Source organism: Nycticebus coucang, chromosome 19 (assembly GCF_027406575.1).
Source record: "Nycticebus coucang isolate mNycCou1 chromosome 19, mNycCou1.pri, whole genome shotgun sequence".
Taxonomy (NCBI): domain Eukaryota; kingdom Metazoa; phylum Chordata; class Mammalia; order Primates; family Lorisidae; genus Nycticebus; species Nycticebus coucang.
Genome location: NC_069798.1, coordinates 28,947,856 through 28,974,960, shown reverse-complemented (window position 1 = coordinate 28,974,960; position 27,105 = coordinate 28,947,856). Strand labels below are relative to the sequence as shown.

The 27,105-nt window shown below is 39.8% G+C and overlaps 1 protein-coding gene across 10 annotated transcripts in view; it reads right to left on the bottom strand.

Annotated features, from left to right (window-relative positions):
• The window catches only part of FHOD3 (formin homology 2 domain containing 3), a 584,424-nt gene that overhangs the window by 133,228 nt on the left and 424,091 nt on the right, over positions 1-27,105 (bottom strand). For 4 of the 10 annotated variants that reach the window (XM_053571099.1, XM_053571100.1, XM_053571102.1 and 1 more), the window contains 4 exons: positions 17,686-17,778; positions 14,467-14,826; positions 14,034-14,087; positions 9,166-9,279 (listed from right to left, as the gene is read on the bottom strand). In XM_053571099.1, the coding sequence (XP_053427074.1) occupies positions 9,166-9,279; positions 14,034-14,087; positions 14,467-14,826; positions 17,686-17,778 (621 nt within the window). The remainder of the gene's footprint in view (positions 1-9,165; positions 9,280-14,033; positions 14,088-14,466; positions 14,827-17,685; positions 17,779-27,105) is intronic. The other 6 variants (XM_053571104.1, XM_053571107.1, XM_053571109.1 and 3 more) reach the window with 3 other exon arrangements.

Below are 27,105 nucleotides of genomic sequence, written 5' to 3'. Positions count from 1 at the left end.
AAAGGATGGTCATCCATATTTCAGGCAAATGGTAATCAGAAAAAAGCAGGTGTTGCAATTTTATTTGCAGATACAGTAGGCTTTAAACCATCAAAAGTAAGGAAGGACGAGAATGGTCACTTCATATTTGTTAAGGGTAATACTCAATATGACGAGATCTCAATTATTAATATCTATGCACCCAACCAGAATGCACCTCAATTTATAAGAGAAACTCTAACAGACATGAGTAACTTGATTTCCTCCAGCTCCATAATCGTTGGAGATTTCAACACTCCCTTGGCAGTGTTGGATCGATCCTCCAGAAAGAAGCTGAGCAAAGAAATCTTAGATTTAAACCTAACCATCCAATATTTAGATTTAGCAGACATCTACAGAACATTTCATCCCAACAAAACTGAATACACATACTTCTCATCAGCCCACGGAACTTACTCCAAAATTGACCACATTTTAGGTCACAAGTCTAACCTCAGTAAATTTAAAGGAATAGAAATTATTCCATGCATCTTCTCGGACCATCATGGAATAAAACTTGAATTGAGTAACAACAGGAATCTGCATACCCATACAAAAACATGGAAGTTAAATAACCTTATGCTGAATGATAGCTGGGTCAGAGATGAGATTAAGAAAGAAATCACCAATTTTTTGGAACAAAACGACAATGAAGACACAAACTATCAGAACCTCTGGGACACTGCAAAGGCAGTTCTAAGAGGGAAATTTATAGCACTGCAAGCCTTCCTCAAGAGAACGGAAAGAGAGGAAGTTAACAACTTAATGGGACATCTCACGCAACTGGAAAAGGAAGAACATTCCAACCCCAAACCCAGTAGAAGAAAAGAAATAACCAAAATTAGAGCAGAATTAAATGAAATTGAAAACAAAAGAATAATACAACAGATCAATAAATCAAAAAGCTGGTTTTTTGAAAAGGTCAATAAAATAGATAAACCTCTGGCCAACCTAATCAGGAAAAAAAGAGTAAAATCCCTAATATCATCAATCAGAAACAACAAAGACGAAATAACCACAGACTCATCAGAAATCCAAAAAATCCTTAATGAATATTACAAGAAACTTTATTCTCAGAAATACGAAAATCTGAAGGAAATAGACCGATACTTGGAAGCACGCCACCTTCCAAGACTTAACCAGAATCAAGTGGAAATGTTGAACAGACCCATATCAAGTTCAGAAATAGCATCAACTATACAAAACCTCCCTAAAAAGAAAAGCCCGGGACCAGATGGTTTCACGTCAGAATTCTACCAAACCTTTAAAGAGGAATTAGTACCTATATTACTCAACCTGTTCCAAAATGTAGAAAAAGAAGGAAGACTACCCAACATGTTCTATGAAGCAAACATCACACTGATCCCCAAACCAGGAAAAGACCCAACAAGAAAAGAAAATTATACACCAATATCACTAATGAATATAGATGCAAAAATATTCAACAAGATCCTAACAAACAGAATCCAGCAACACATCAAACAAATTATACATCATGACCAAGTTGGTTTTATCCCAGGGTCTCAAGGCTGGTTCAATATACGTAAATCTATAAATGTAATTCAGCACATAAACAAATTAAAAAACAAAGACCATATGATTCTCTCAATTGATGCAGAAAAAGCTTTTGATAATATCCAGCATCCCTTCATGATCAGAACACTCAAGAAAATTGGTCTAGAAGGGACTTTTCTTAAACTGATAGAGGCTATCTACAGCAAACCCACAGCCAATATCATATTGAATGGAGTTAAATTGGAATCATTTCCACTCAGATCAGGAAGCAGACAAGGCTGCCCATTGTCTCCATTGCTTTTCAACATTGTAATGGAAGTTTTAGCCACCGCAATTAGGGAAGAAAAGGCGATCAAGGGTATCCATATAGGGTCAGAAGAGATCAAACTCTCGCTCTTCGCAGATGATATGATTGTGTTTCTGGAAAACACTAGGGACTCTACTACAAAACTCCTAGAAGTGATCAAGGAATACAGCAGCGTCTCAGGTTACAAAATCAACATTCATAAATCGGTAGCCTTTATATACACCAACAACAGTCAAATTGAAAAAGCAGTTAAGGACTCTATCCCATTCACAGTAGTGCCAAAGAAGATGAAATATTTGGGAATTTACCTAACAAAAGACGTGAAAGATCTCTATAAAGAGAACTATGAAACTCTAAGAAAAGAAATAGCTGAAAATGTTAACAAATGGAAAAACATACCATGCTCATGGCTAGGAAGAATCAACATTATCAAAATGTCCATACTACCCAAAGCAATATATAATTTCAACGCACTCCCTATTAAAGCTCCACTGTCATATTTTAAAGATCTTGAAAAAACATTACTTCGTTTTATATGGAATCAGAAAAAACCTCGAATAGCCAAGACATTACTCAGAAATAAAAACAAAACAGGAGGAATCACACTACCAGACCTCAGACTTTACTACAAATCGATAGTGATCAAAACAGCATGGTATTGGCACAAAAACAGAGAAGTAGATATCTGGAACAGAATAGAGAACCAAGAGATGAATCCAGCTACTTACCGCTATTTGATCTTTGACAAGCCAATTAAAAACATTCAGTGGGGAAAAGATTCCCTATTTAACAAATGGTGCTGGGTGAACTGGCTGGCAACCTGCAGAAGACTGAAATTGGACCCACACCTTTCACCATTAACTAAGATAGACTCTCATTGGATTAAAGATTTAAACTTAAGACATGAAACTATAAAAATACTAGAGGAGAATGCAGGGAAAACCCTTGAAGAAATTGGTCTGGGTGAGTATTTCATGAGGAGAACCCCCCGGGCAATTGAAGCAGCTTCAAAAATACACTACTGGGACTTGATCAAACTAAAAAGCTTCTGCACAGCTAAGAACACAGTAAGCAGAGCAAGCAGACAGTCCTCAGAATGGGAGAAGATATTTGCAGGGTATATCTCTGACAAAGGTTTAATAACCAGAATCCACAGAGAACTCAAACGCATCAGCAAGAAAAAAACAAGGGATCCCATCGCAGGCTGGGCAAGGGATTTGAAGAGAAACTTCTCTGAAGAAGATAGGCGCATGGCCTTCAGACATATCAAAAAATGCTCATCATCTTTAATCATCAGAGAAATGCAAATCAAAACTACTTTGAGATATCATCTAACTCCAATGCGACTAGCCTATATCACAAAATCTCAAGACCAGAGATGTTGGCGTGGATGCGGAGAAAAGGGAACACTTCTGCACTGCTGGTGGGAATGCAAATTAATACATTCCTTTTGGAAAGATATATGGAGAACACTCAGAGATCTAAAAATAGATCTGCCATTCAATCCTGTAATTCCTCTGCTGGGCATATACCCAGAAGACCAAAAATCACAACATAACAAAGATATTTGTACCAGAATGTTTATTGCAGCCCAATTCATAATAGCTAAGTCATGGAAAAAGCCCAAGTGCCCATCGATCCACGAATGGATTAATAAATTGTGGTATATGTATACCATGGAATACTATGCAGCCTTGAAGAAAGATGGAGACTTTACCTCTTTCATGTTTACATGGATGGAGCTGGAACATATTCTTCTTAGTAAAGTATCCCATGAATGGAAGAAAAAATACCCAATGTACTCAGCCCTACTATGAAACTAATTTGGGACTCTCACATGAAAGCTATAACCCAGCTACAACTTAACAATAGGGGGAAGTGGGAAAGGGGAGAGTGGGTAGAGGGAGGGGAATCGGTGGGATCACACCAGTGGTGCATATTACAGGGGTATTTGCGAAACTTGGTAAATGTAGAATGTAAATGTTTTGGCACAGTAACTGAGATAACGCCGGAAAGGCTATGTTAACCACTGTGATAAAAATGTGTCAAATGGTTTATGAAGTGAGTGTATGATGCCCCATAATCATATCATTGTATACAGTTATGATTTAATTAAAAAAAAAAAAAGAATAAGAAATGGTCAAAGCCAAAGCAGACAAGAATGAGAAGACAGAAGATTAGGACGCACACAGGACAGACAGCCCACTCGGAACAGGTGATGTGGATGAGGAGGACACAGGTATCGGCGAGCTACACAAAGGGCAGTAGTCAAAAGGCAGGCCCATCATGTGACCACTGACAGAGCTGTGGTAACTAACAACAGTCAGGAAATACATGAGACAGAGACCTTAATTCTGTGGGAGGAAAGTCACCATACAGATGGTGGAGGTGGGTTCCGGGGGCCAAAGGACGCAAGATTTGCATAAATGGAGCTTGAACTGGGTCTTCAACTAAGTACAGCAGGCTCCCACTTTTCCACTTCCATTATGTGACTGGGCTCCTTATTCCAGCACTGCCAATCTCCATATAAAACTTCTCAACAGTAGACAAAATGACAACAGGACCATCCAAGGTAGGCTGTGACATAATCACACTCCACTGACTATTAAGGAGCCTAGAATGGTGGTCAGGGAAGGCAGGTGGCAGGAAGAGACAGGAGATGTCCCTAAGTGAACAGTTTTCAGACACACAGGCACATAAACAAATCTGAATTCCTATTGGCATGTGACAGATTGGTAGGAAAACAATGGATTATTCAGTAATACAACAAAAATAGACTTGGCCTTGTAGTATTTGCCAAAATTAATTTCCAGAGAGATAAAATATTTAAATGTGAACAATGTAGCTTTAGAAATACTAGATGAAACCATGGGAAAAAAGGCCTTCTTCAGTAGGAACACAAAAAATCCAGGAGATGGAAAAGTTTAATACATTTACCTCTTAAAATTAAATTTTTTCTACATGGTAAAAACACCATAAATTAAGTAAAAATACCAGTGACTGAGAAACATAATTGCTACCCCTGTCACAGTTTATAAAGAATTTCTACAATTTAATAAGAAAAAAAATTTCAGGGACCACAAACCAAGAATTCATAGAAAAGGAAAGACAGAAGGACTCTGGACATATGAAAACATGTTCAATCACATTCACAATTAAGACAAATGCAATTAAAATTTTACTAATATACAATCTCTAACTACGAGATACGGAAAGATTAAAAACTTTAATGACCCTTTGGCAAGGGAATGGGAAAACAAACTCTTTCACCCCCCGCTATTGAGAATCAAAATTGCTATAATTTTTACAAAGAATACTTTGGTAAGAACCAATCGAAATTTAAAATGTACAACCATTTTTATTTATTAAATTCATTTTTAGGAATTTATCCTATAGTTAATCACACATGTGCAAAATGACACACATGCAGAATTACACTGTGCTGTAGCAAAAGACTGGGAGTGAGTATATAAACCCCATCAGTATGGGATTGGGTATATAAAGTAGCAACCAGAGAAAAAAGTATAATGCAGGCATTAAAAAGAACATGCCAGTTGTAAGCACTGCTATGGAAAGAGAACCAAGATTTTTAAGTAAAGAAGCAATATGTAATAGTTAGTGTACTGTGTTATTATCTGCATAAAATCCTATTAAACATTTGTATGCTTATATAAACAAAAAAAGGTCTCTAAGATATACACAAGAAATTGGTAGGAGTTGTTGGTTTCTAAAGAGGATAACTGAGCAGGAGGGAACTCCACTTTCACTGTACCTACGTTTTAAATTTACATGGCATACAGGTAAAGCCCATAAAACAATAAAATAAAATAAAATTTAAAGCTGTATCCTCTTTTTTGTATGACCCAGCAACCCTACTTCTGGGAGTATATATCCAGAAGAATTGAAATCAGGATCTCCCAGAGATATCTGCCATGTTCACTGTAGCATTATTTAGAGAGACAAGATGTGGAAACAACTCAACAGCCATCAAGAGATGAATGGATAACAGAAATGTGCTACATACACATGATGGAATATTATTCAGACTTTAAAAAGAAGGAAAACCAACCCATTTGTGATAATATGGATGGACCTAGAAGACAATATGCTAAGTAAATAAGTCAATTACAGAAGCACAACAACTACAGAGGCATCTAATAAGTTTAAAGATACAGTTACAGAAGGTGAGTTCCAGAGATCTATTACATAAGACACTGCCTGTTAACAATAAGATATTGTATACTTAAACATTCTTAAAGAGAATAAATCTCATGTTAAGTGTTCTTACCAAAATTCATCTCTTATTATCCATTACTACTCCCAGTGGAGGGGTGTCATTACTTATATCTGGGATTATAATCTCACAGGAAGTAAGAAAAACTCTGCTGGGACAACCATGTGAGAAAGACCATTCCCAGTCTTTTCTAAGGACTCTGACACTAACCCATAAAACAAGTTGGTGACTGTCATCTTTAGTAAACAATGGCACTATTACAAGTGGAAAGGAGAACTGAATCAATGCTTAAGGTGCATATCTAACCCCTGCAGGTTTTAGCTCAGCATGTCCATAGGGAAATCCTCCCTGGACCCCCTGGGGAGGATTTCTGAGCCTGAGGTTCCTCCAAAATCCTTCCTCTCTCTGAGCTCTGAGAATGCAGGACCAGCCTCATTTTCAGGTAACTCCCTAGTTCCAGCACAAAGGCTGATTGCCTTAAGGCACCTTCAGCCCCAGGCCCTGGATTTATGCTTCTCACAGGTTCATGAAGTAACTGAATCCTACCACCAAACAATCCTCTGGCCTCCCTTTCTGTGAAGGCCCAGAGGGAGAAGTCACTGCAGGGATGGAAGGAGAATAGGGTTGGCCCTTCCCGTGCCCCAGAACCGTAATTTACTTGTGGTGTGGTTATTGTTTGCTTATTTATTTCGTTTGAATACTTGAACATGAATGGTTCAAATGTTCCTGTAGTTTTGTTTTCTTTCAAAAAGAAAACATTTAGAAATTATCTGCTTAGTACATTTTCAAAATTGAAGCATTTTAGAAGTCTGCTTTCATTAAACAGATGCATCTTGTATTCCTGAGGGCCTTTGCAAATAGTTCTGGTTTTCTTGTTTTGTTTTGGCACAACTTTAAGTTCCAATTTCATGAAAATTAATGCTACACTATATTTCTTAAAGAGTCTCCTGTTAAGGAAGCTGTAATAGAAGATGTGGAGATGGATACATTTAAATACCTTTGCCTTGACTTAATTTTATGTATTGTTTCTTCAGCATTTCCATTCTAGGTCAATTTATCATCCCAAGCATCCCAAGTTTTATTAATATCTAACATGATAATATACTTGAGAAAAAAATGGAAAACTCCATGCTCATGATGACACCCAGCTGCATTTCCCAAGTTGGATGAGGTGCTTCGAAGGGGTGTCTTTACTTGATCTGATTCATCTAGGACTTCAGAGAAGTCTTGTTTTGAAATTAATGGACTGGAGTTCTAGAGCTCCCCATCCTTGCAGTGTTATGGCACAATGTTTATTAGTCAGGGGTGTGCTCAAGTAAGATGCAAGTTCTTATTGCAGAACGCAACTATTACTTATAATAGTTCAATATCTTTCCTAAGAAGAGAGTTTCCTTTTGGATTTTAATAACATATGGGTATATAACACATTTCAACAATAAATCTTACAAATTCTACGTAGGTGCGGAACATCTGTACTTCCTGCCTTTATAACTTCCCAACTTCATGGAACGCCAGACTATTCCCAACCAGTGAGTGGATGAGTCACTGATCCTTCAACCAGTATTTACCACGGCTCTTGCATGGTCAGGCCCCAGGTACTGCAGGTGCCAAAACAATGAATGGAGCCTGGTTCTAGTCCCTGAGGAACTGGCACCATGGCAGGTCTAAGATGTGCAATATCGTATCAGTCAGAACTCCAATATTCCTCACTTTGGCCTCAAATCTTATATCCCATATGGCAAGGGTAATCTCTATGGTGACTTCTCCAGGACCACAGGTAACCTCATCTGATCCCAAAAGGAGGTACCCTAGGGTAAGGACAGAGCTAGACTGGTGAGTTACCTTATACTAAGACCTAACTTAGCCCAACTATGGCCAGCCCAGGGCCACAGTGGCCTGTAGAATCAGTTTTTGACACCATAGGCATTACATGCCATTTTAGGAATGAGCAGTAATGTGTGGCTGAGCAAACTCCATTGGATCACCCTTCCTCCCAGGGCTAAAGGTCTGTTTTCCCTACAGCCCAACCAAACCTCTCATCTCCAGCAGTGCTCAGCAAAACACACTTTGGCATACACCAAAGAGGATGAGAATGTGGAATACAGGTCTAGTTACTTTTAAATTTGGGATGTGAGGCAAATGATTCCGTGAATCACTCATGTCTAGCCATCATCCTCCATCGGACACACACAGAGTGCTTCACATTGTACTCTCACATGGATTTTTTAATTTGCTCATCAAAACCACCCTCTAAGGTTGGCATAATTGGCATTTTACCCTCAGGGATTAACTAACTTCCAAGTGAGTGAGTTGGAACTCTAACCGGTCTTCTCTGAGCACTCTTGCCATGTAAGGGTAGCTGTTTCTAATTGTTCTGAAATTACAGGTATTACCTTTCCCTTGTAAACACATCCTTGTATAATCATTTACTTCTAGGAGTCATAACCAGCTAATTTATGGTGGTCTGATACTCTTGCCAAGTTAAATTCCTTCCATATATCCATATAATTCTTTTCTCTTCTGGTAGGTCCTGGACTAATTACATAGCACCTTAATGGGCCCACTACCTTCTGATTTATATACATTTAATCATTCAAAGGTAAAAACAGATGTGTGTGAGACAAATCATAGCCCTTACATGAAATCTAGAACAATTTTTAAGGGAAGAATATAAATAGTTACACAAATATTTTAGAAGAAATTTTTTAGATTTTCTATGGAAAATGTGCATGGGATGAGGCCACAATAACAAAAAGAAAAAACCTCTAATGAAATACATACTTAATAATGTGAAAGAGAGAAAATAGTCTTACCTTTGAACTATTTTTTTTTTTTTTTGTAGAGACAGAGTCTCACTCGGTAGAGTGCCATGGCCTCACACAGCTCACAGCAACCTCCAACTCCTGGGCTTAAGCGATTCTCTTGCCTCAGCCTCCCGAGTAGCTGGGACTACAGGCGCCCACCGTTTGAACTATTATTCAGGAAAGGAAACTACTTCACACTATGGCTTCTGTTTACATTTTTTTCTTTAACCATGCTTAATCAAATCGATTCCCCTCCCTTGAGGACCACAGCCATCAGCACTACTCACCTTTCCAGTCTGGCCTCCTGGGGAGAGGACACAGAGGATGTGGGGGTGGTGGCCACACTGGGTCCAGATGGGGGTCTTGACGAGTGGTAAGAGATGTTGCCAAAGTTGCTGTATCTAAAAAGTACAGAGGTTTAAGTTGAGGGGAAAAGAATAGAGAAATGAATATAAAACATTAAATAAATAAGATTTAGCAAACCATCTTAATTTTTTGCAAGAGAATGGGTCTGGAAATGCTAACACTGTTAGCGATAATTCTCTAAAGAGATTTACTAACTGGTTTGTTCTGCTAACTTCTCATTAGAGAAGTTTCCCAAAGTCCAAAACCATTAGGTAACAAGATTTAGAACAAAGGGTTTAAATAAAACCCTTACATTTTCTGTCTTTTAAATTGTATGTTAAAATTATTTGGTAACATAAATTAAAAACCCAAATTATTTTCATTTGAACCATGAAGATTTTTCTTGCTTCTCATGGGCACTCTCATTCCATTGCAGGTCTGCAGGAAATACCACGATTGGATAAAGAAACATCTTATTAAAAATTCTACTTTAGGTATTTCTGAATCCATTTCATTCATTAAACATAATCCTATCATATGCTCAGTGATTAAAGAGAAACCATCCCCAGACCTTCTGGATGGACTTGTTACTTAGAGGTGTGAGTATTCACATTTTCATCCAACATCCCCATGAACAAAAATGATAGCCACTAAGTTTACATAAGCTTTGATTATTTCCCAGACATGTCTGACAAGTTAAATATTAGGATTTGTAAAATTCTAGCATTTTCTTTCTGTTTTTCAAAAAAAAAGTCCTTTAACAACTCATATTTAGCTATCATTACGAAGAACAGCCCCCAAAACCAAATCACCATTTGAAGCCCTTGCATGGGAAAAGATTAGTTACATTCATGATTAGTTACAAATAATGAGATTCAGAGAGCTTTGCCTCTCAACCTATCCAGCCACAGAGCAGGGCTGACTGCTTCCCCTAAACTGGTTAGGGACACTGTATTATGATGTATGGGACCCTATGGGCCACTATGACCTATGTGCACGAAGACCTTCCTGTACATGGAGAATTTAGTTCAAACTCCCATCAACAGAAATCAAAATCCCTTTTGGACAGGAATTAGACTTCAAACTGCATGTATCCTCTGACAGAGTAAGTTCACTATGGGAAAGGTAACAAAGAAATGACCTTATGATTATTTATATACTAAAAATATCATGCACGAAGATACTCATTAGAGCATTATTTAGGTCATAGCAAAAAACTGAAAACTACCCAATCAAGTAACAATACTACACAGTATGATATGGTATCGATCAATGGACTATTATGCAACCATTAAAAACGATAATTTTGTGACAATATGGAAAAGTTGATATATAGACTGAATAAAAATATCAGGATATAATATCACACATGGTTTGATCCTAACTGCAAAAATATTCTCAAAAGTCAAACAATATGCGTAGAAAAAATATAAAGAATGGTCCATTTTTTTAAAAAGTAGAATACAGAGATGGAATTTCATTTTTCAATAATAAATTCCATTATTATAATGGAAAATAAAATATTTATACTGCCCAGACCTATTCTGCACCGCTCACTCCAGTCAGATTGGCTGTTGCTCTCCTTATTTGTTTATTTGGTTTCACATGTCAGGCATGTTCTCAGCGCCAGGCACTGCGCCAGGCAGATAGAGACACAGACCACACCATCTTACTCCATCGTCCTTCTCTGTTAACACACTGTCTTTGTGGGAATTGGTTTCAGGCTGATCATTTTCTCTTCCCTTTAAAAACCTAACACTCTATTTGTCCAACAGGTTAACTGCTTCTCCAAGTGACTGGTTTGATTTTTCAAGAGGACTCCCAAACCACAGAGAGTCAAGTAGAAGGCAGAAAAGCAAAGGATGAAAGGAACGTACAAAAAAGGGAAGAAATAAAGAAGGGAGGGAGTGCTGATGAGCAAAGAAGGAAAGAAACCAGACAGCCAGTGCTATGTCCAGGGAAGGGAAGGAGGCCACCCTGCCCACCGAGGCTGGCAGCTCTGCACAGCTCCTGTAGCACCTGGACACTCAGAAATGAACCCCTTCCCACTACAAGTGACATCCTGCAGAATGTTTAAACAGGGTCACTTTGCTAAAATTGTGTTTAAATGACATCATGGAAATGAAACAGGCATAACGTGTTTTTTCCCTCCTTTGATTTTTCTTTCTTTTTTTTTTTTTTTTTAGAGACAGAGTCTCACTTTATGGCCCTTGGTAGAGTGCTGTGGCCTCACACAGCTCACAGCAACCTCCAACTCCTGGGCTTAAGTGATTCTCTTGCCTCAGCCTCCCGAGTAGCTGGGACTACAGGCGCCCGCCACAACGCCCGGCTATTTTTTGGTTGCAGTTTGGCCGGGGCCGGGTTTGAACCCGCCACCCTCGGTATATGGGGCCGGCGTCCTACCGACTGAGCCACAGGCGCCGCCCCCTCCTTTGATTTTTCTAATGACCAACAATTAATTCAAATGCTTCATAGTTTACTTCTCAATTTCAGCCAAACTCATTGGATCTTACAATTCACTGGGTTTTTGTGTGTGTGTATGTGTTGAGGGGAGGCTTTTTTCAATGACTAACTGGTTGGTCTCTATTACAACCCATTCTACTGTAGTCCACTAATGAGTAGTCACATCTGTGGCCACACGGACCCATGGAAACCACAGCAAGTGAACATTAGAAAATTCAATAGGTTCAAACAATATTTGTACAGTACTCTAATTTCTGCCAAATGATTTAAAAAGTTTTAAAACTCTGCTCAGTTAAATCAAAGTTAATCCTCATTCATAAGTACATGGCTATTTTTCAGAATTAATGTGAAAATTCAACAGGGTAATTTATATGTTTCTGTGCTCCCATCTCCTAGGACTGTAAGTAGTAAGGAAGCTTATAGACCAAGTGGGAGGGAACTGGGGCCCAGAAAAACACCATTAGAGGCTGAGACTGTCACCATCATGGACTAACACACTCTGCTGGGAAAGATGAGGTTGCCAAGATATTTTTATTCCAATCAAACATACAGCTCCTAACTTGCACATAGATATTGTTCTTGGAGGATATAACAGTCATGTTGGATTCATTCCAGAAACAGTGTATGAAAGATCACAACAATCCCAGAATTGTAGACTTAGGAGAGAATTTATAGTTTTAAGGTATTCAAACACAGTTTACAACTCCTGGAGGTATACAAAGCCATTCTCAAAACAAGAGGAAATGGATTTTCAGATCCTCAAGTTCCATAACTGCACTGCCTCAAAATAGGTCTGCCTGTGCTGCTCTAGGCTCTCCCAGTTACCCTCTCCCGCTTCTCCTTCCACAACCGCCTTCCACTTTTAAAACCAAAAGAAAACCTCTCCAGAAGACTGAATCAGACTGGAGAGCTGCCTTGCTGTAAAACCTCCAGGGTGCCAAGCAAAGGAATGATCTGAAAAGCATCACTGAGGAGGGAATTCCTTAAGAAATACTGAGCAGAGAAAAGGCATCACTTTATTTATCCAGGGGACAAACCAGGAGCAAGACCTCATGCTTGATCTCTGTCTAGCTGCCCACCCACTGAGAATCAGACCCAGAATTAAGGCAGTTGTCAGGGACACATATGAGCTTATTGAATTGAAACATAGTCAGACTTTTTCTAATAGAAATTAGGTCTTAGTTGTTTGAGGACTCTGCCAATTAGGCACATGTAGTGTTCCCCATAATTAAATCAGTCCAATCTGAAGCACCAAGGCTTGGACAAAAATACAAAGCATACTTACAATAGGCAAATTACATCCTTTACAGCTATTTAAAATTATGATTTAAAGAAAACCTTAGATAGTCCACTTAAAACTTTGAGGGGAGCTTCAAAAATCTTTTAGGTTATATGTAAGCAAAAATAGTTGATGATCACAGTTCTAGATTAATGTTTCTATTTATTAGGCGAAAGGTCTGATACAGATAAAAAAAAGAGTGGTCATTTTCATGGTATAAAAGAGCTGCCCTCTGGGTCCAGATCCTACAATCCTTCATTTAAAACAGGGTACAGCTTCATGAAAGGGATCTAGGCTGAGGTTCCCTAAACACATTTGGAAAAAGCTACTTGGTGACGAGGATTTCCCTGGCATGGGTGTGGTGGGCCCAGTAGGGCGAGAGTGGCAGATTGCCCAAAAGAAAAGGAAGCAGCAGCATGCACAGGTTAGGACACTACTCTGGAGCAGGCCATCTTAGGTGGAAACTATTCCCCACCTACCAGTGCTCAGTGACCCTGGCCAAATTGCTTAGCCTTTCTGTGCCTCAGTTTCCCCACTGTAAATAAGGGCTAGTAACAGAACCTGCCTCTTAAGGGTTAAGTGATATTTTAAACCACTGATTTCATAGACAACACAGGACGTGGCTCATAATAAATGTTCAACAAATATTAGCTATTACCATTAAGATAGGAGAGGCCATCAGAATGACTGACTATTGATTGTGGACAATTGGTTGTTCAAAACATAAGTCACCCCATTCCCTGTTCCCCATTCTGGCAGAGAGCTCCCAATTCAGGCAACAGTGAAGGGCAGTCATGCAGGTAGGCAGACAGCACCCGTTACATATTCCCTGAGGAGTTCTGATTTGCACTCCTCCCTCCGTCCCATCTCCAACTCTTATAAGAAATATTTAAGTGTTCATAGTTAAATAATGTAATTATATTTATGCCCAATTAAGTGGGTTAGACTGTAATTGTGTGCCATCTTATGGAAAGCTAGGAGAAATCTTTGAAAAGAAAGATACATACATTAGAATACAAAAACCAAAAGCAATGGAAAAGGGGGAAAAAATAAAGAAAAGCTACCCACCTATTAGAAGAGAAAGACCGGAAGTTGTAGGGTTCAGAGGCAGAATCGGAGGAACTGTCAAAGGAAGGAAAACCCAACGCACAGTGCTGCAGGAAAGACAGCGAGCATCCTGCTGCACGGCACAGGTCACAGTGACTTCATGCCAGACGGATGGAAACAAGGTGCACAGACTTTGACATACCATACATATTTTTAAAACTTTGCATTTAAAATCCATTATTAATTATTATAACAAAAGATCTCCTTTTGGATGACCATTTCCTTCTCCATCGTATCTAAATAGCGTTCATTATTTAGTTCGGAGTCAGGAAATTCGTTTATGCCATGACTGCTCCCTGTTTGGAATGATTCCACACAAACACAGCAGCAAATTCACAGGCTGTGTTCTCTTCCCCAGTTAATCACAAACAAGCCTCCAGGTGGGCAAATCTACCTGTTTTCCTTCTGGGACTCGGCTTCCTTTTCCTTGGTGGATAAGGGAGAGTCCTCAAAGTCATAGGAGAAGAGGTGGAAGGGGCTGTGGGGCACGTAGGGCAGCTTGTCTATGGTTGGTGATGACTTCAACGAGGCAGGTGCGGTGGAGGAGGGCCTCACAGCTGGGGCAGGGGACAGCAGGAGGCCAGGCCGGGTGGCCTCAGGCCCAGAGGACCCACTGCACAGGGGGTTCTCCCCTGCACTGCTGGCTGGAAGCGGCTTTCCCTTCAAGGTGGCATTAGAGACAGGTGTGAGGGCAGAACTCCTGGGAGCAGCATCCTGTCCAGGAAGGCTCTGCTCTGAGGCAGTGCTTGCCTTGCTATGGACCCAGCAGGAAGGGGAGGAAGAGAAAGGAAGAAAAGGGATGAGAGAGAGGGAGCAAAGGTTAGGAAAGAGAGAAGACACGTAACACAACCCTCTCCTGTGCCATTATGGCCACTTACTTTGGAGTCCAGCTGTGGTTCTTGAACTGCAGCATAAAAGCCCATCACCAAAAACTTGGGTTTGCTCAAGCAATCCTGGCTTGCGCTTCTGTGAGGCAAGACTTCCCGAGTGCCAGAAAGAGTCTCCCAGACCAAGTATGGCCTCTGGGCACACGGAGGCCTTTGAGAAGGGATTTCATGGACCTGGAAGGCTCTTCTGCACCCTCCACCCCCAACTTTCTCCTCACTGGTTGTGTGGGCACATGAATTTCTTCTATTAGTCTTGGTCAAATAGCGGATCTGTCCTCTTGCTAACAAGCCCTACTTTGAGGTAGAGGTATCCCCAGAAGCCACATATTTTAGTAACTGTTTTCAGAGCCTTTTGTGAGAGCAAGTATGGACAAGAGAAAAGGAGAAGAAATTCCAGCGAGGAGGGCAAGGGGCCAAAAGGAAGGCCTAGGACAAGGAGACAAATGTTGCCCCTTCCTGCCCTCCCCAGGGCCTACCATTAACCTCTGTCCTCCAGATTCTTTCACAAGGACTGATTCTGCCACAATTCCAGTTTTGTCCCATACACATAAACGGTGAGTATGGGTGGTGATGACTATATTAGTTAATATGACTAATTACACAATGGTATCAAATCAATGGTAAACATTACACAATGTGTATCAAATCATCACATTATGTACATTGAATATACACAATTTTTGTGTGTAAATTTTAAAAACAATTAAATGTCAATAAGTTAAAAAAAAAACCTTTCATCTTTAGGGGGCTGGATTTAAACCCTCAGGCATTTTAACACACATCCTTATAAGCAAAGAGAATCTCAGTGAAACTCTGCAGTTTTCAGAACCATAGTCCATCTCCCAGAGATCTTGACTCTCAGACATGTCTATTTGGGCACAGGGTATGAACTGTTTTCTTTCCTACTTAAATGCAGAGCTCTATTTGTCTAAAATACAGGCAAGGACACACCAATTTCCTTGGGTAGACAGGAGGAAGGCCTAAGACCACACTACAGTCTGCCCAGCGTGGGGTCAGGCACACATGAAGCCGGTAGGAAGGGGGAGCAGTGGACACACCGACCCAGCAGAACGAAGCAGAAATCTTCATGCCCCTTTAAGGCCTCGTAGTTTTAGGATTAAGGTTAATGAACACCTAGGTACTGTCAAGATTAAGGTCTGGTGTTTAAAATGAACACCTTTAATTCCTAACACTGAAAAGCCCAACTAGTCTCTCAGGAAGGATGCCCTCCAGCATCAGGGATCGCAGAGCCTGAGATAAACAATCATCTACCTGTGTTCTAACAGCACATCTTCACTAGGGATGCCCTTTCCAGCCATAGTCTTCCATCTGGTCTGCAAGTATGGAACCCTATGAATACCTGAGGGTGGAAGGGTTCGTATGGATAGGACAGAACACAAATGTTTAAGCAGACATAGAGCCATCCAGTATTTCATGGAAGGTCGACATCATTTCCTGTGGCTCACTTTTGATGTAAGGTGGGGCTGGCAACCTAACATGCTCGTTTCCCAGAGCATTCTTAACCAATAATTCACTCCCCACAAGCATGGCAGAGGAGTGTGGGCACAGGGCCCTGTTCCAGACTGATCTGTCTCCTCCTCTCGTTCTGAAATGGGTGGCTAACACTCCATCATCAGCTCATCCCTCTCCTCTCTCCACACTCCTCTGGCTACTTCTCAGACTCTTCCAAGGTGGGGGAACAGTATTAGTCTGTCAATTCAGAGAACACTCTATGAGCCCCGGGCATAGTGGAGGTCTGAGTTCAACTGAGTCCACATGAAAACCTGAGTGTGTACTGCTAGCCAGGGAGCTGAGGTGTTGGTAGCAAAGAACCCCATTAACTTAGAAGCTGGCAAGAGAAATATTTTACTCAAATTCATCCAAGATCCTCATGATTTTACTATTTGTAGATTAAAAAATAGTAATAAATATCTATTTGCAGTGGCAATCAATTAAGTGACAAAACCATCCAAATTTAGAATTATTTTTGAATATTGGAACATAAATTACCCATAAACAAATTTTTGTTTTTTTATACAGACATCATTTGGGGCAAAATAACTACAAAATTTAAAAATGTCTGCAAGGTGCCTGTGTCTGTTAGCATTGCTGGAGACAGAAGAATGCACCTTGCTGAGGTAAGCAGAGTATACCGTGAACTCCCCAAAAGGGTGTTGAGTTAGCTTAACTGTTCTCGGCATGAAAATAAATACTAGAAAATTTTGCTATTCTGCATGAGTCATGAAGTGAACATATTCCTTTCCATTTGGATAAAAAATAAACCTGAATGATTAACATAGTAGTTATCCACACACTTTAACTAACATTATACTGATAAAACCAGGAAGAAAGGAACACACGGAATTCTTCTTACAATGCTAAAAGGACTAGAATCTTTTCAGCAGAGGTGAACCTTTTTAGTCACTGTCAATCTGACCGAGCTGAACCACTCAATGAGAGAGGGCACAGTGAGGGAAAAAAAGTGACTTTTTCCTTAAAGCATGTCAGGAAGGCAGGATTTTAATAAAAAGTGCAGTTTCCTAACAAAAACATGCTCAGTTATTTCTACAATATTAGTCACTCTGTGGTTGTGTGAACAGGGTAACTAAAGGTTTGCGGGTGGGAGCCATGAGGAAGGGCGGCACTTAGAAGGTGGGGGCAAACTACCCATCAGGGAGGAGCCTCTGGCTGTTGGTGTGAGCTTGGGAGGCTCCACCCCTTAGTACCTGTCCTTGCCCTGACAGGGGCCATGGTCCTCTCTCTCTTCCTCTGAATTGGGCTCCGTGATGGGCTGCTCCTCTTCCTCCTCCTCCTCATCCCTGAGAAGAGGCCAGGAAAAGAGAAATGCACAGAGACAGGATGGAGAAGACAGATGAGCATTACAAACAGGAAGATGAAGCAAAAACACACACCAAGCTGGCTGAAATGAAGAGGAGCACACTCAGTCTGTTAGGAGAGGGGAGACAGTTCTGAGACGAGGAACCTTAAACGTGGGGTGGGGATGCAACAACCCAGAAGAGGCTGACTTTCCTTGTTCAGGTGGCCGGATGTCTCTGCCCTGTGCCCCCTCCCCAAATGCAACTCTGGCCTCGGGCAGGCCTTCTATGTGCCTTTTCTCCTCCACACAGAGTCATCCAGTCACTGTTCTTGCTAACAACCAGCTCTGTAGCAACCAGTCTTCACACTTTAACCACACTGGAAACCATTAGTGAGAAACCATTGAGGATCAGGCCAATCTGGCACTGACTGACCCCCATGGTACACATCTGGTTTGGGGATCTAATCCCTCATTCTCCTGAATGTGGTTCAGGGGGCTGGATCCATCCCCACTTCCAAGGTGAGTACAAAGTTTGACAGAGCCAAGTCATATGGCACCTGGGATGGCTCCTGGTGCCTTCAAGGATGATTCACTATACAGACACTCTGAGTCTGGGGCTGCCTGTAGCTCCTAGTAAGGGAAGGCTGCCTATAAGTGAAGCCCACTCCAAAAAAGCAGATTTGAAGAGAGAGAGAGGAAAGCAGTTCCCATGACAGTTATAATAGCTATATCGAGTAGTTCTAGAGGTCCACCTGACCTTCCACTAATGTAAGATAACAAATTCTTATTTTTGCTTAGGGAAGTTTTAGTTAGGTTTTGTTCTTGGAGCTGAATACAAACTAAAGAATTTGACAATTGGGTCATTACCCTCCTTTGGCCTCTAAGTCCCATCAACTTCTGGCCTACATCACAGTGCATATAAACACCTGCCTAACACCCTGCTGGGCTTCACAATCCCTTCTTCATGAACTTCAGTGGCCTTCACCTTTCCTCACCTCAACCCCTCTAGAGCCTATTATCATATAGAATGGCCATCATGGAAATCTTACATCAACTTTCCTTCCCTCTGACCACAAGCCCCCATTCATCCACGCCTTTCATTCCTTTCCTCCTACCACGATTCTCCTTTAACTTCATCGATTGTGTCCATCCTCTGCTTTCTCAATGTCCTCAGAAGGTTCTTCCTTGCAGTCTTTATGAATCTGCCATTTCTCACTCCAGGGATCATTTTCCAGAACCTTTAATTTTCTTGCCTCACTGTCCTAGTGAGGACATAGTAAAAAGCTATGTTTTTTTCCTTTTTACTAAAGAACTCAAATCACTGAATTTTCAAACACACCTATCTAACCAGCGCCCCCTAATGCTCCTTTTCAACTTCTTCCCTCCCTCACCTTATATCAAGTAGTATAAATTAGCTTTGAATGGCTTTTCTCTCTATCTAAAAGGAATCATAATGTAACTTCACAACGTCACATTTGTGGGATTCATCTACATTGTTGTGTGTACCTGAAGATCATTCATTCTCATTGTTGTATTATATCCCCTTATATAGATATCAGACAATTTAATTATCCATTCTACTGTTGATGACATTTGGGTACTTTTAAGCTCCAGCTTTTTTGTATTTTTTGTTATGTTTTGTTTTGCTTTTTGGAGACAGAATCTCACTCTGTCACCCAGGCTAGAGTGCCACGGCTTCAGTCTAGCTCAAAGTAACCTCAAACTCCTGGGCTCAAGCAGTGCTCTTGCTTCAGCTTCCTGAGTAGCTGAGACTACAGATGCATACCACCATGCCTGGCTAATTTTTATATGTTTAGTAGAAATTGGGTATTGTTTTGCTTAAGCTGGCCTTTAACTCCTGACTTCAAGCAACCCTCCCTGCCTTGATCTTCAGGAGTGCTAGGATTACAGGCGTGAGCCAGCATACCTGGCCAGTTCCAGGTTATGTGGAATGGTGCATTATGAACACTGTAGAACATGTCTTCTGGTGAATATATGTATATATTACTATGTACCATACATCTAGGGATAGAATTTCTGGGTCATAAGATATATCTGAGTTCATCTTTATTAAAAACTAAACTGCCTTTTAAAAAATGATTGGATGAATTTGCATTCCAAGCATTCAGGTTACTCCACATCCTTGCCAAGATTTGATGTTTTTCTTAGCCTTTGCATTTCCATGAGAATGTCTTAGTCAGCCTTTCAATTTCCAAAAGTCCAAAAGTCTTGCTGGACTATTGATTTGGATTATATTTATATATAAATTTGAAGAACAAATAGCTTTACCTGTTGAGTCTTCTAATCCATTTCATGATAAATCCTTTATTTAGACTTACTATTATTACAATCTTCTTTCAATGTCTTTAGTAATGTTTTTAAATTTTCAGTAGCGGTCTTAGCTATCTTTCATTAAATTTATTTCTCAGTATAAATTTGGATGCTGGTGTACATGTTGCCAAGTTCTAGATTTCATTTTCTATTTGTCGAATGTGTATAGAAATAAAACTGCTTTTTTAATAATACTTTATATCCAGAAACTTTTCTAAATTTATTACAATAATTTTTTTTTCTTTTTTTTTGTAGAGACAGAGTCTCGCTGTATCGCTCTCGGGTAGAGTGCCATGGCGTCACACGGCTCACAGCAACCTCTAACTCTTGGGCTTATGCGATTCTCTTGCCTCAGCCTCCTGAGCAGCTGGGACTACAGGTGCCCACCACAACGCCCGGCTATTTTTTTGTTGCAGTTTGGCCGGGGCTGGGTTTGAACCCGCCACCCTCAGCATATGGGGCCGGCGCCCTACTCACTGAGCCACAGGCGCCGCCCTATTACAATAATTTTTATAGAGATTCTTCTAGATTTCCAATATAGACAATTATTTAATCTGTAAATATTGATGGTTTCATCTACCCCTTTCCAAATGATGTGCCTTTCTTTTTTCTTGCCCTGTTATACAATATCACGCTAGGATTTTTTTTTTTTTTTTTTTTTTTTTGAGACAGAATCTCACTATATCACTCCTGGTAGAGTGCCATAGCATCACAGCTCACAGCAACCTCAAACTCTTGGGCTTAAGCAATTCTCTTGCCTCACCGTCCCAAGTAGCTGGGACTACAGGAAACTGCCACAACTCCAAGCTATTTTTTTTTGCTGTTGTTGTTGTAGTTGTCATTGTTGTTTGGCAGGCCTGGACTGGGTTTAAACCCACCAGCCCCCATGTATGTGGCCAGTGCCCTAACCACTGAACTATAGGTGCCGAGCCTCCAACACAATGTTGAAGTCATGACAGTGTTGCTTCCTTTTCTTATTCCATATTTCAAGGAAAGCCATAGTTTAACTTGTAGATATTTTTAATCAGATTAAAGAGTTTTCCTTCTAATCCTAATTTGCTAAGAATTTTTAGCATAAATGAATATTAAATTTTGTTAAATGCTTTTTTTTGCATTTGTCAAGATAATCATATGATTTTCTCCTTTTTTCTGTTAAAGAGTTACAAAGACTGCTTTTAAAAAAAAATGTTAAACCAACCTTGCATCCCAGGAATAATCCTCACTTTGTTCTAACATATTAACCTTTTTATACACGGCTGGATTCTATTTGTTAATATTTTATTAAGAAATTTTTACATATCTCTTTTGGAAAGAGATTGATCTGTAATTCCTCTTTCTTATAATATGCTTGTCATATTTTGGAATCAAAGTTATACAGGCCCCATTGCTAGGTAGGTTGACAGTTGTGTAACTAAGGAGGAAAAATGGATCTGGAAAAAATTAAAGCAGAAAATTTGGCTGAACTTTGTGACTGAGCAGATGTGGTAGAAAAGGAAGAGAGAAGCACTGACAAAAGTCCATGGTTACTTGTCTCAAAAACCTGGATTGAGGGTGCCTCCAGCAGATTCAAGGAGACCAGCAGGACAGTGTCTCTCCTGGAAAGCCACAAACACACATATCTCAGCTGTCCTTCAGAGCCTGGCACAGCAGATCCTCAACATACCACCCCGTACCAGCCTCAGTCCTGCTTCCACCTGCTCTCACAGCAGCCAAGTGAAAACTGCACCCATGATCTCCAGCCTGAGACAACCTTTCCTCAGCTGGCTCAGGAGTTTGCAGGTGTTATTACTTCTGGCCCACCAAACCCCCTCCACCTTGCTAGCCCCTGAGCCTTTCTCCTCCTTAAAACAAACACCGAATTCCTCCCTCCAAAATGACTTGATTTCATTTATTCCCCCAGCCCGAGTTGAGGAGGCTGTGGAGCCAGGCTGTTGGAGTTTGTTCTATAGCTCCTCCTCCTTCCAAGCCCTGTGACCTTGAGCCTAACTTCCCTCATCCCTGTAAGGCCAGGGTTTTTCCACCTTTTTTATCTCACAGTGCACTTGAACCTATGAGCTAAACTTCCACAGCACACTTAAATTATGTTAATCAAAAAAAAAAAAAAGAGTAAATACTAAAGGAATATACTTACTGTGCTTTAAACTTCTTTCATGAATTAAGGATCTTTAAATGTGGCACACAGGTTGAAAATCGCCGCTGTGAGGAGTAGTAATGGTACTAACTTCCCAGGAGGATTGCACTAATACGTACAAACATTTTTAAAAGGCTTGGCACACATCAAGCCCATCAGTTTGCTTCAGCTCTTAGCTATCACCACCATCTTGGGATCCTACGAGGAAACATCTAACCCCCCCAACCAATGGACAGTCAGAACTCTGCTTGACCTCTAAGGACGAAGGCACAGTACTCTGCGAAGCACTCTGCACCACTGACACACAGAAATACTTTCCCTTTAATAATTTCCCCTGTATAACTTCACAGAGACTGGAGTTACATCCTCTGCTGTCTTTTTGATCCCTCTCTTCCATGTAGCTGTCCTACAGACGTTTGAATAGAGCTATCCCGACCTATATCCTAAGCTGCCCCTGCTTTGAGCTCAATATCCTCAGATCCCACAATGAATTTTCACATCACATATGTATATTGTATCTTTGCTGTTATGAGTGGTAGAGCAGGACCAAGGGCAGGCAGCACACTCATTCACTTGGAGGACCCACTTCCAGGATGTCTTTTTTTTTTTATTAAATCATAGCTGTGTACATTGATACAATCATGGGGCATCATTCACTAGCTTCACAGACCGTTTACCAAGTTTCACATATACCCTTGTAAGATGCACCGCTGGTGTAATCCCACCAATCCCCTTCCCTCTACCCCCCTCCCCCCTCCCTCCCCTCCCTTTCCCCCTTCCCCCTATTCTTAGGTTGTAACTGGGTTATAGATTTCATGTGAAAACCCTAAATTAGTTTCATAGTAGGGCTGAGTACATTGGATACTTTTTCTTCCATTCTTGAGATACTTTACTAAGAAGAGTATGTTCCAGCTCCATCCATGTAACATGAAAGAGGTAAAGTCTCCATCTTTCTTTAAGGCTGCATAATATTCCATGGTGTACATATACCACAATTTATTAATCCATTCATGGATCGATGGGCACTTAGGCTTCTTCCATGACTTAGCAATTATGAATTGGGCTGCAATAAACATTCTGGTACAAATATCTTTGTTATGATGTGCTTTTTGGTCTTCTGGGTATATGCCCAGTAGAGGGATTACAGGATTGAATGGCAGATTTATTTTTAGATCTCTAAGTGTTCTCCATATCTCTTTCCAAAAGGAAGGTATTAATTTGCATTCCCACCAGCAGTGCAAAAGTGTTCCCTTTTCTCCACATCCACGCCAACATCTCTGGTCTTGGGATTTTGTGATATAGGCTAGTCTCACTGGAGTTAGATGATATCTCAAAGTAGTTTTGATTTGCATTTCTCTGATGATTAAAGATGATGAGCATTTTTTCATATGTCTGAAGGCCGTGCGCCTGTCTTCTTCAGAGAAGTTTCTCTTCAAATCCCTTGCCCAGGCTGCAATGGGATCCCTTGTTCTATTCTTGCTAATGCGTTTGAGTTCTCTGTGGATTCTGGTTATTAAGCCTTTGCCAGAGACATAACCTGCAAATATCTTCTCCCATTCTGAGGGCTGTTTGCTTGCTTTATTTACTGTGTTCTTGGCTGTGCAGAAGCTTTTTAGTTTGATCAAGTCCCAGTAGTGTATTTTTGAAGCTGTTTCAATTGCCCGGGGGGTCCTCCTCATAAAATACTCGCCCAGACCGATTTCTTCAAGGGTTTTCCTTGCACTCTCCTCTAGTATTTTTATAGTTTCATGTCTTAAGTTTAAATCTTTGATCCAGTGAGAGTCTATCTTAGTTAATGGTGAAAGGTGTCGGTCCAGTTTCAGTCTTCTACAGGTTGCCAGCCAGTTCACCCAGCGCCATTTGTTAAATAGGGAATCTTTTCCGCACTGGATATTTTTAATTGGCTTGTCAAAGATTAAATAACGGTAAGTAGCTGGATTCATTTTTTGGTTCTCTATTCTGTTCCAGACATCTACTTCTCTGTTTTTGTGCCAATACCATGCTGTTTTGATCACTATCGATTTGTAGTATAGTCTGAGGTCTGGTAGCGTAATTCCTCCTGCTTTGTTTTTATTTCTGAGTAATGTCTTGGCTATTCGAGGTTTTTTCTGATTCCATATAAAATGAAGTATTGTTTTTTCAAGATCTTTAAAGTATGACAGTGGAGCTTTAATAGGGATTGCATTGAAATTATATATTGCTTTGGGTAGTATGGACATTTTAACAATGTTGATTCTTCCCAGCCATGAGCATGGTATGTTTTTCCATTTGTTAACATTTTCAGCTATTTCTTTTCTTAGAGTTTCATAGTTCTCTTTATAGAGATCTTTCACGTTACAAGAAACTGTATTCTCAGAAATATGAAAATCTAAAGGAATTGACCGATACTTGGAAGCACGTCACCTTCCAAGACTTAGCCAGAATCAACTGGAAATGTTGAACAGACCCATATCAAGTTCTGAAATAGCATCAACCATACAAAACCTCCCTAAAAAGAAAAGCCTGGGACCAGATGGTTTCACATCAGAATTCTACCAAACTTTTAAAGAGGAATTAGTACCTATATTACTCTACCTGTTCCAAAAGGTAGAAAAAGAAGGAAGACTACCTAACACATTCTATGAAGCAAGCATCACCCTGATCCCCAAACCAGGAAAAGACCCAACAAGAAAAGAAAATTATACACCGATATCACTAATGAATATAGATGCAAAAATATTCAACAAGAACCTAACAAACAGAATACAGCAACACATCAAACAAATTATATATCATGACCAAGTCGGTTTTATCCCAGGATCTCAAGGCTGGTTCAATATGCATAAATCTATAAATGTAATCCAGCACATAAACAAATTAAAAAACAAAGACCATATGATTCTCTCAGTCGATGCAGAAAAAGCTTTTGATAATATCCAGCATCCCTTCATGATCAGAACACTCAAGAAAATCGGTATAGAAGGGCTATTTCTTAAACTGATAGAGACCATCTACAGCAAACCCACAGCCAATATTATATTGAATGGAGTTAAACTGGAATCATTTCCACTCAGATCAGGAACCAGACAAGGCTGCCCATTGTCTCCATTGCTTTTTGACATTGTAATGGAAGTTTTAGCCACCGCAGTTAGGGAAGAAGAGGCGATCAAGGGTATCCATATAGGGTCAGAAGAGATCAAACTTTCGCTCTTCGCAGATGATATGATTGTGTATCTGGAAAACACTAGGGACTCTACTACAAAACTCTTAGAAGTGATCAAGGAATACAGCAGCATCTCAGGTTACAAAATCAACATTCATAAATCGGTAGCCTTTATATATACCAACAATAGTCAAGTTGAAAAAACAGTTAAGGACTCTATCCCATTCACAGTAGTGCCAAAGAAGATGAAATATTTGGGAATTTTCCAGGATGTCTTGTGGTCAAAGTACTGACATTGCCTGCTAATGAGAAGAAAACACCTTCTAATAAGGTATGATTTTCTTCTATGCTTCATTTAGTTTCAGCCTATGATAAAATAGAACAGAATTTGTTTTATGCTAATAATATTTAAGTTTCAAGAATTAATTCAGACAAGTTTGCCTTTTTTAAGCTAGATTTTCTTATAAAGTATAATTTAATTTTGTTTATATTTGTGCTAAGGAATTCTGGGTGTTTGACCTTGGCTTCTAAATACCTCTATAGGTATTTTGCTTGTTTTTAATTGATAAGGAGTTACTCCAAGGCACAGGACTATTCTGAATCCATTAGGCATTTTCTTTTCTTTCTTCTTCTTCTTTTTTTTTTTTTTTTTTTAACACAAACAGTTCCAGATATAAGGCTACCCTTTTCACATTCGAAAAGCAACCCATAGACTTGCAACCTGACCAATTCTGTAGAGCAGCGATTTTTCAACCTAAGAGGATCTTAGGTGTGCCTTGAAATTTTTTAAAGATCATTAATTAAATTATTTTTGACAGAAGTTCACAATACAGTAAGTATATCCCTTTTTAACTCTTTTTTGGATGAGCATAATTTAAGTGTGCCATAATTTATGTTTAACTATAGGCTCAAGTGTGCTGTGTGATTAAAAAAAAAAAAAGATTGAAAAACACTGGTGTAGAGCACAGTTTCCATCAAAGCCAATTTAACTTTCCCAAATTTGGATCTCAGGCTAATGTCATAAATGTTAGGCTTTAAAACATAAATAAAAAAGGAAAATGAATGCTGCTAAGCTGTTTCAAATGCACAAAACAGATACTCAAAACAGCATTAAAGCACATTCCAGGACCACATCAATCAGGATGAGACCAACTTGACAATTAACCCAGAGAAGGAATTTGTAATCCATCCAATTGTTATAAGCTCTAATCAAGAATATGTATTTTAAAATCAAAAACACAACTGTAAAAGTGGATGTGAACCAATAAACTTGGTAAGAGGAGATATTTTATACTTACTCTTACTTTATAAGAGAACTACTGTCTTACTTTATAAGAGAACTACAAATTAAGGGCATAACAAAATGTCATTTTTTTATGTACTTGGCAAAATCAAGAACTCTAGTAATACCAAGTGCTGAAGAAAATACAGGTCAACTCACTTGTCTATACCACTATGCGAGTGTGCATAGCTGAAACCACTTCAGCAAAATAATTGGCACTATCTGATCAAGTTAAATATTCATACCATGGCCTAAAAGTGATGTTTCCATACCCTAGGCCAGTGGTTCTGAACCAGGGTGATTCTGCCCCCACCCCAGGGGACATCTGTCAATGTCTGGAGACATTTTTAGTTGTCAGGATTAGGGTGGGAGGAGAAGGGAGTGTTATTAGCATCTAGTTAGCTGATGCGAAGCATGCTGCTAAAAATCTCACAATGCATTA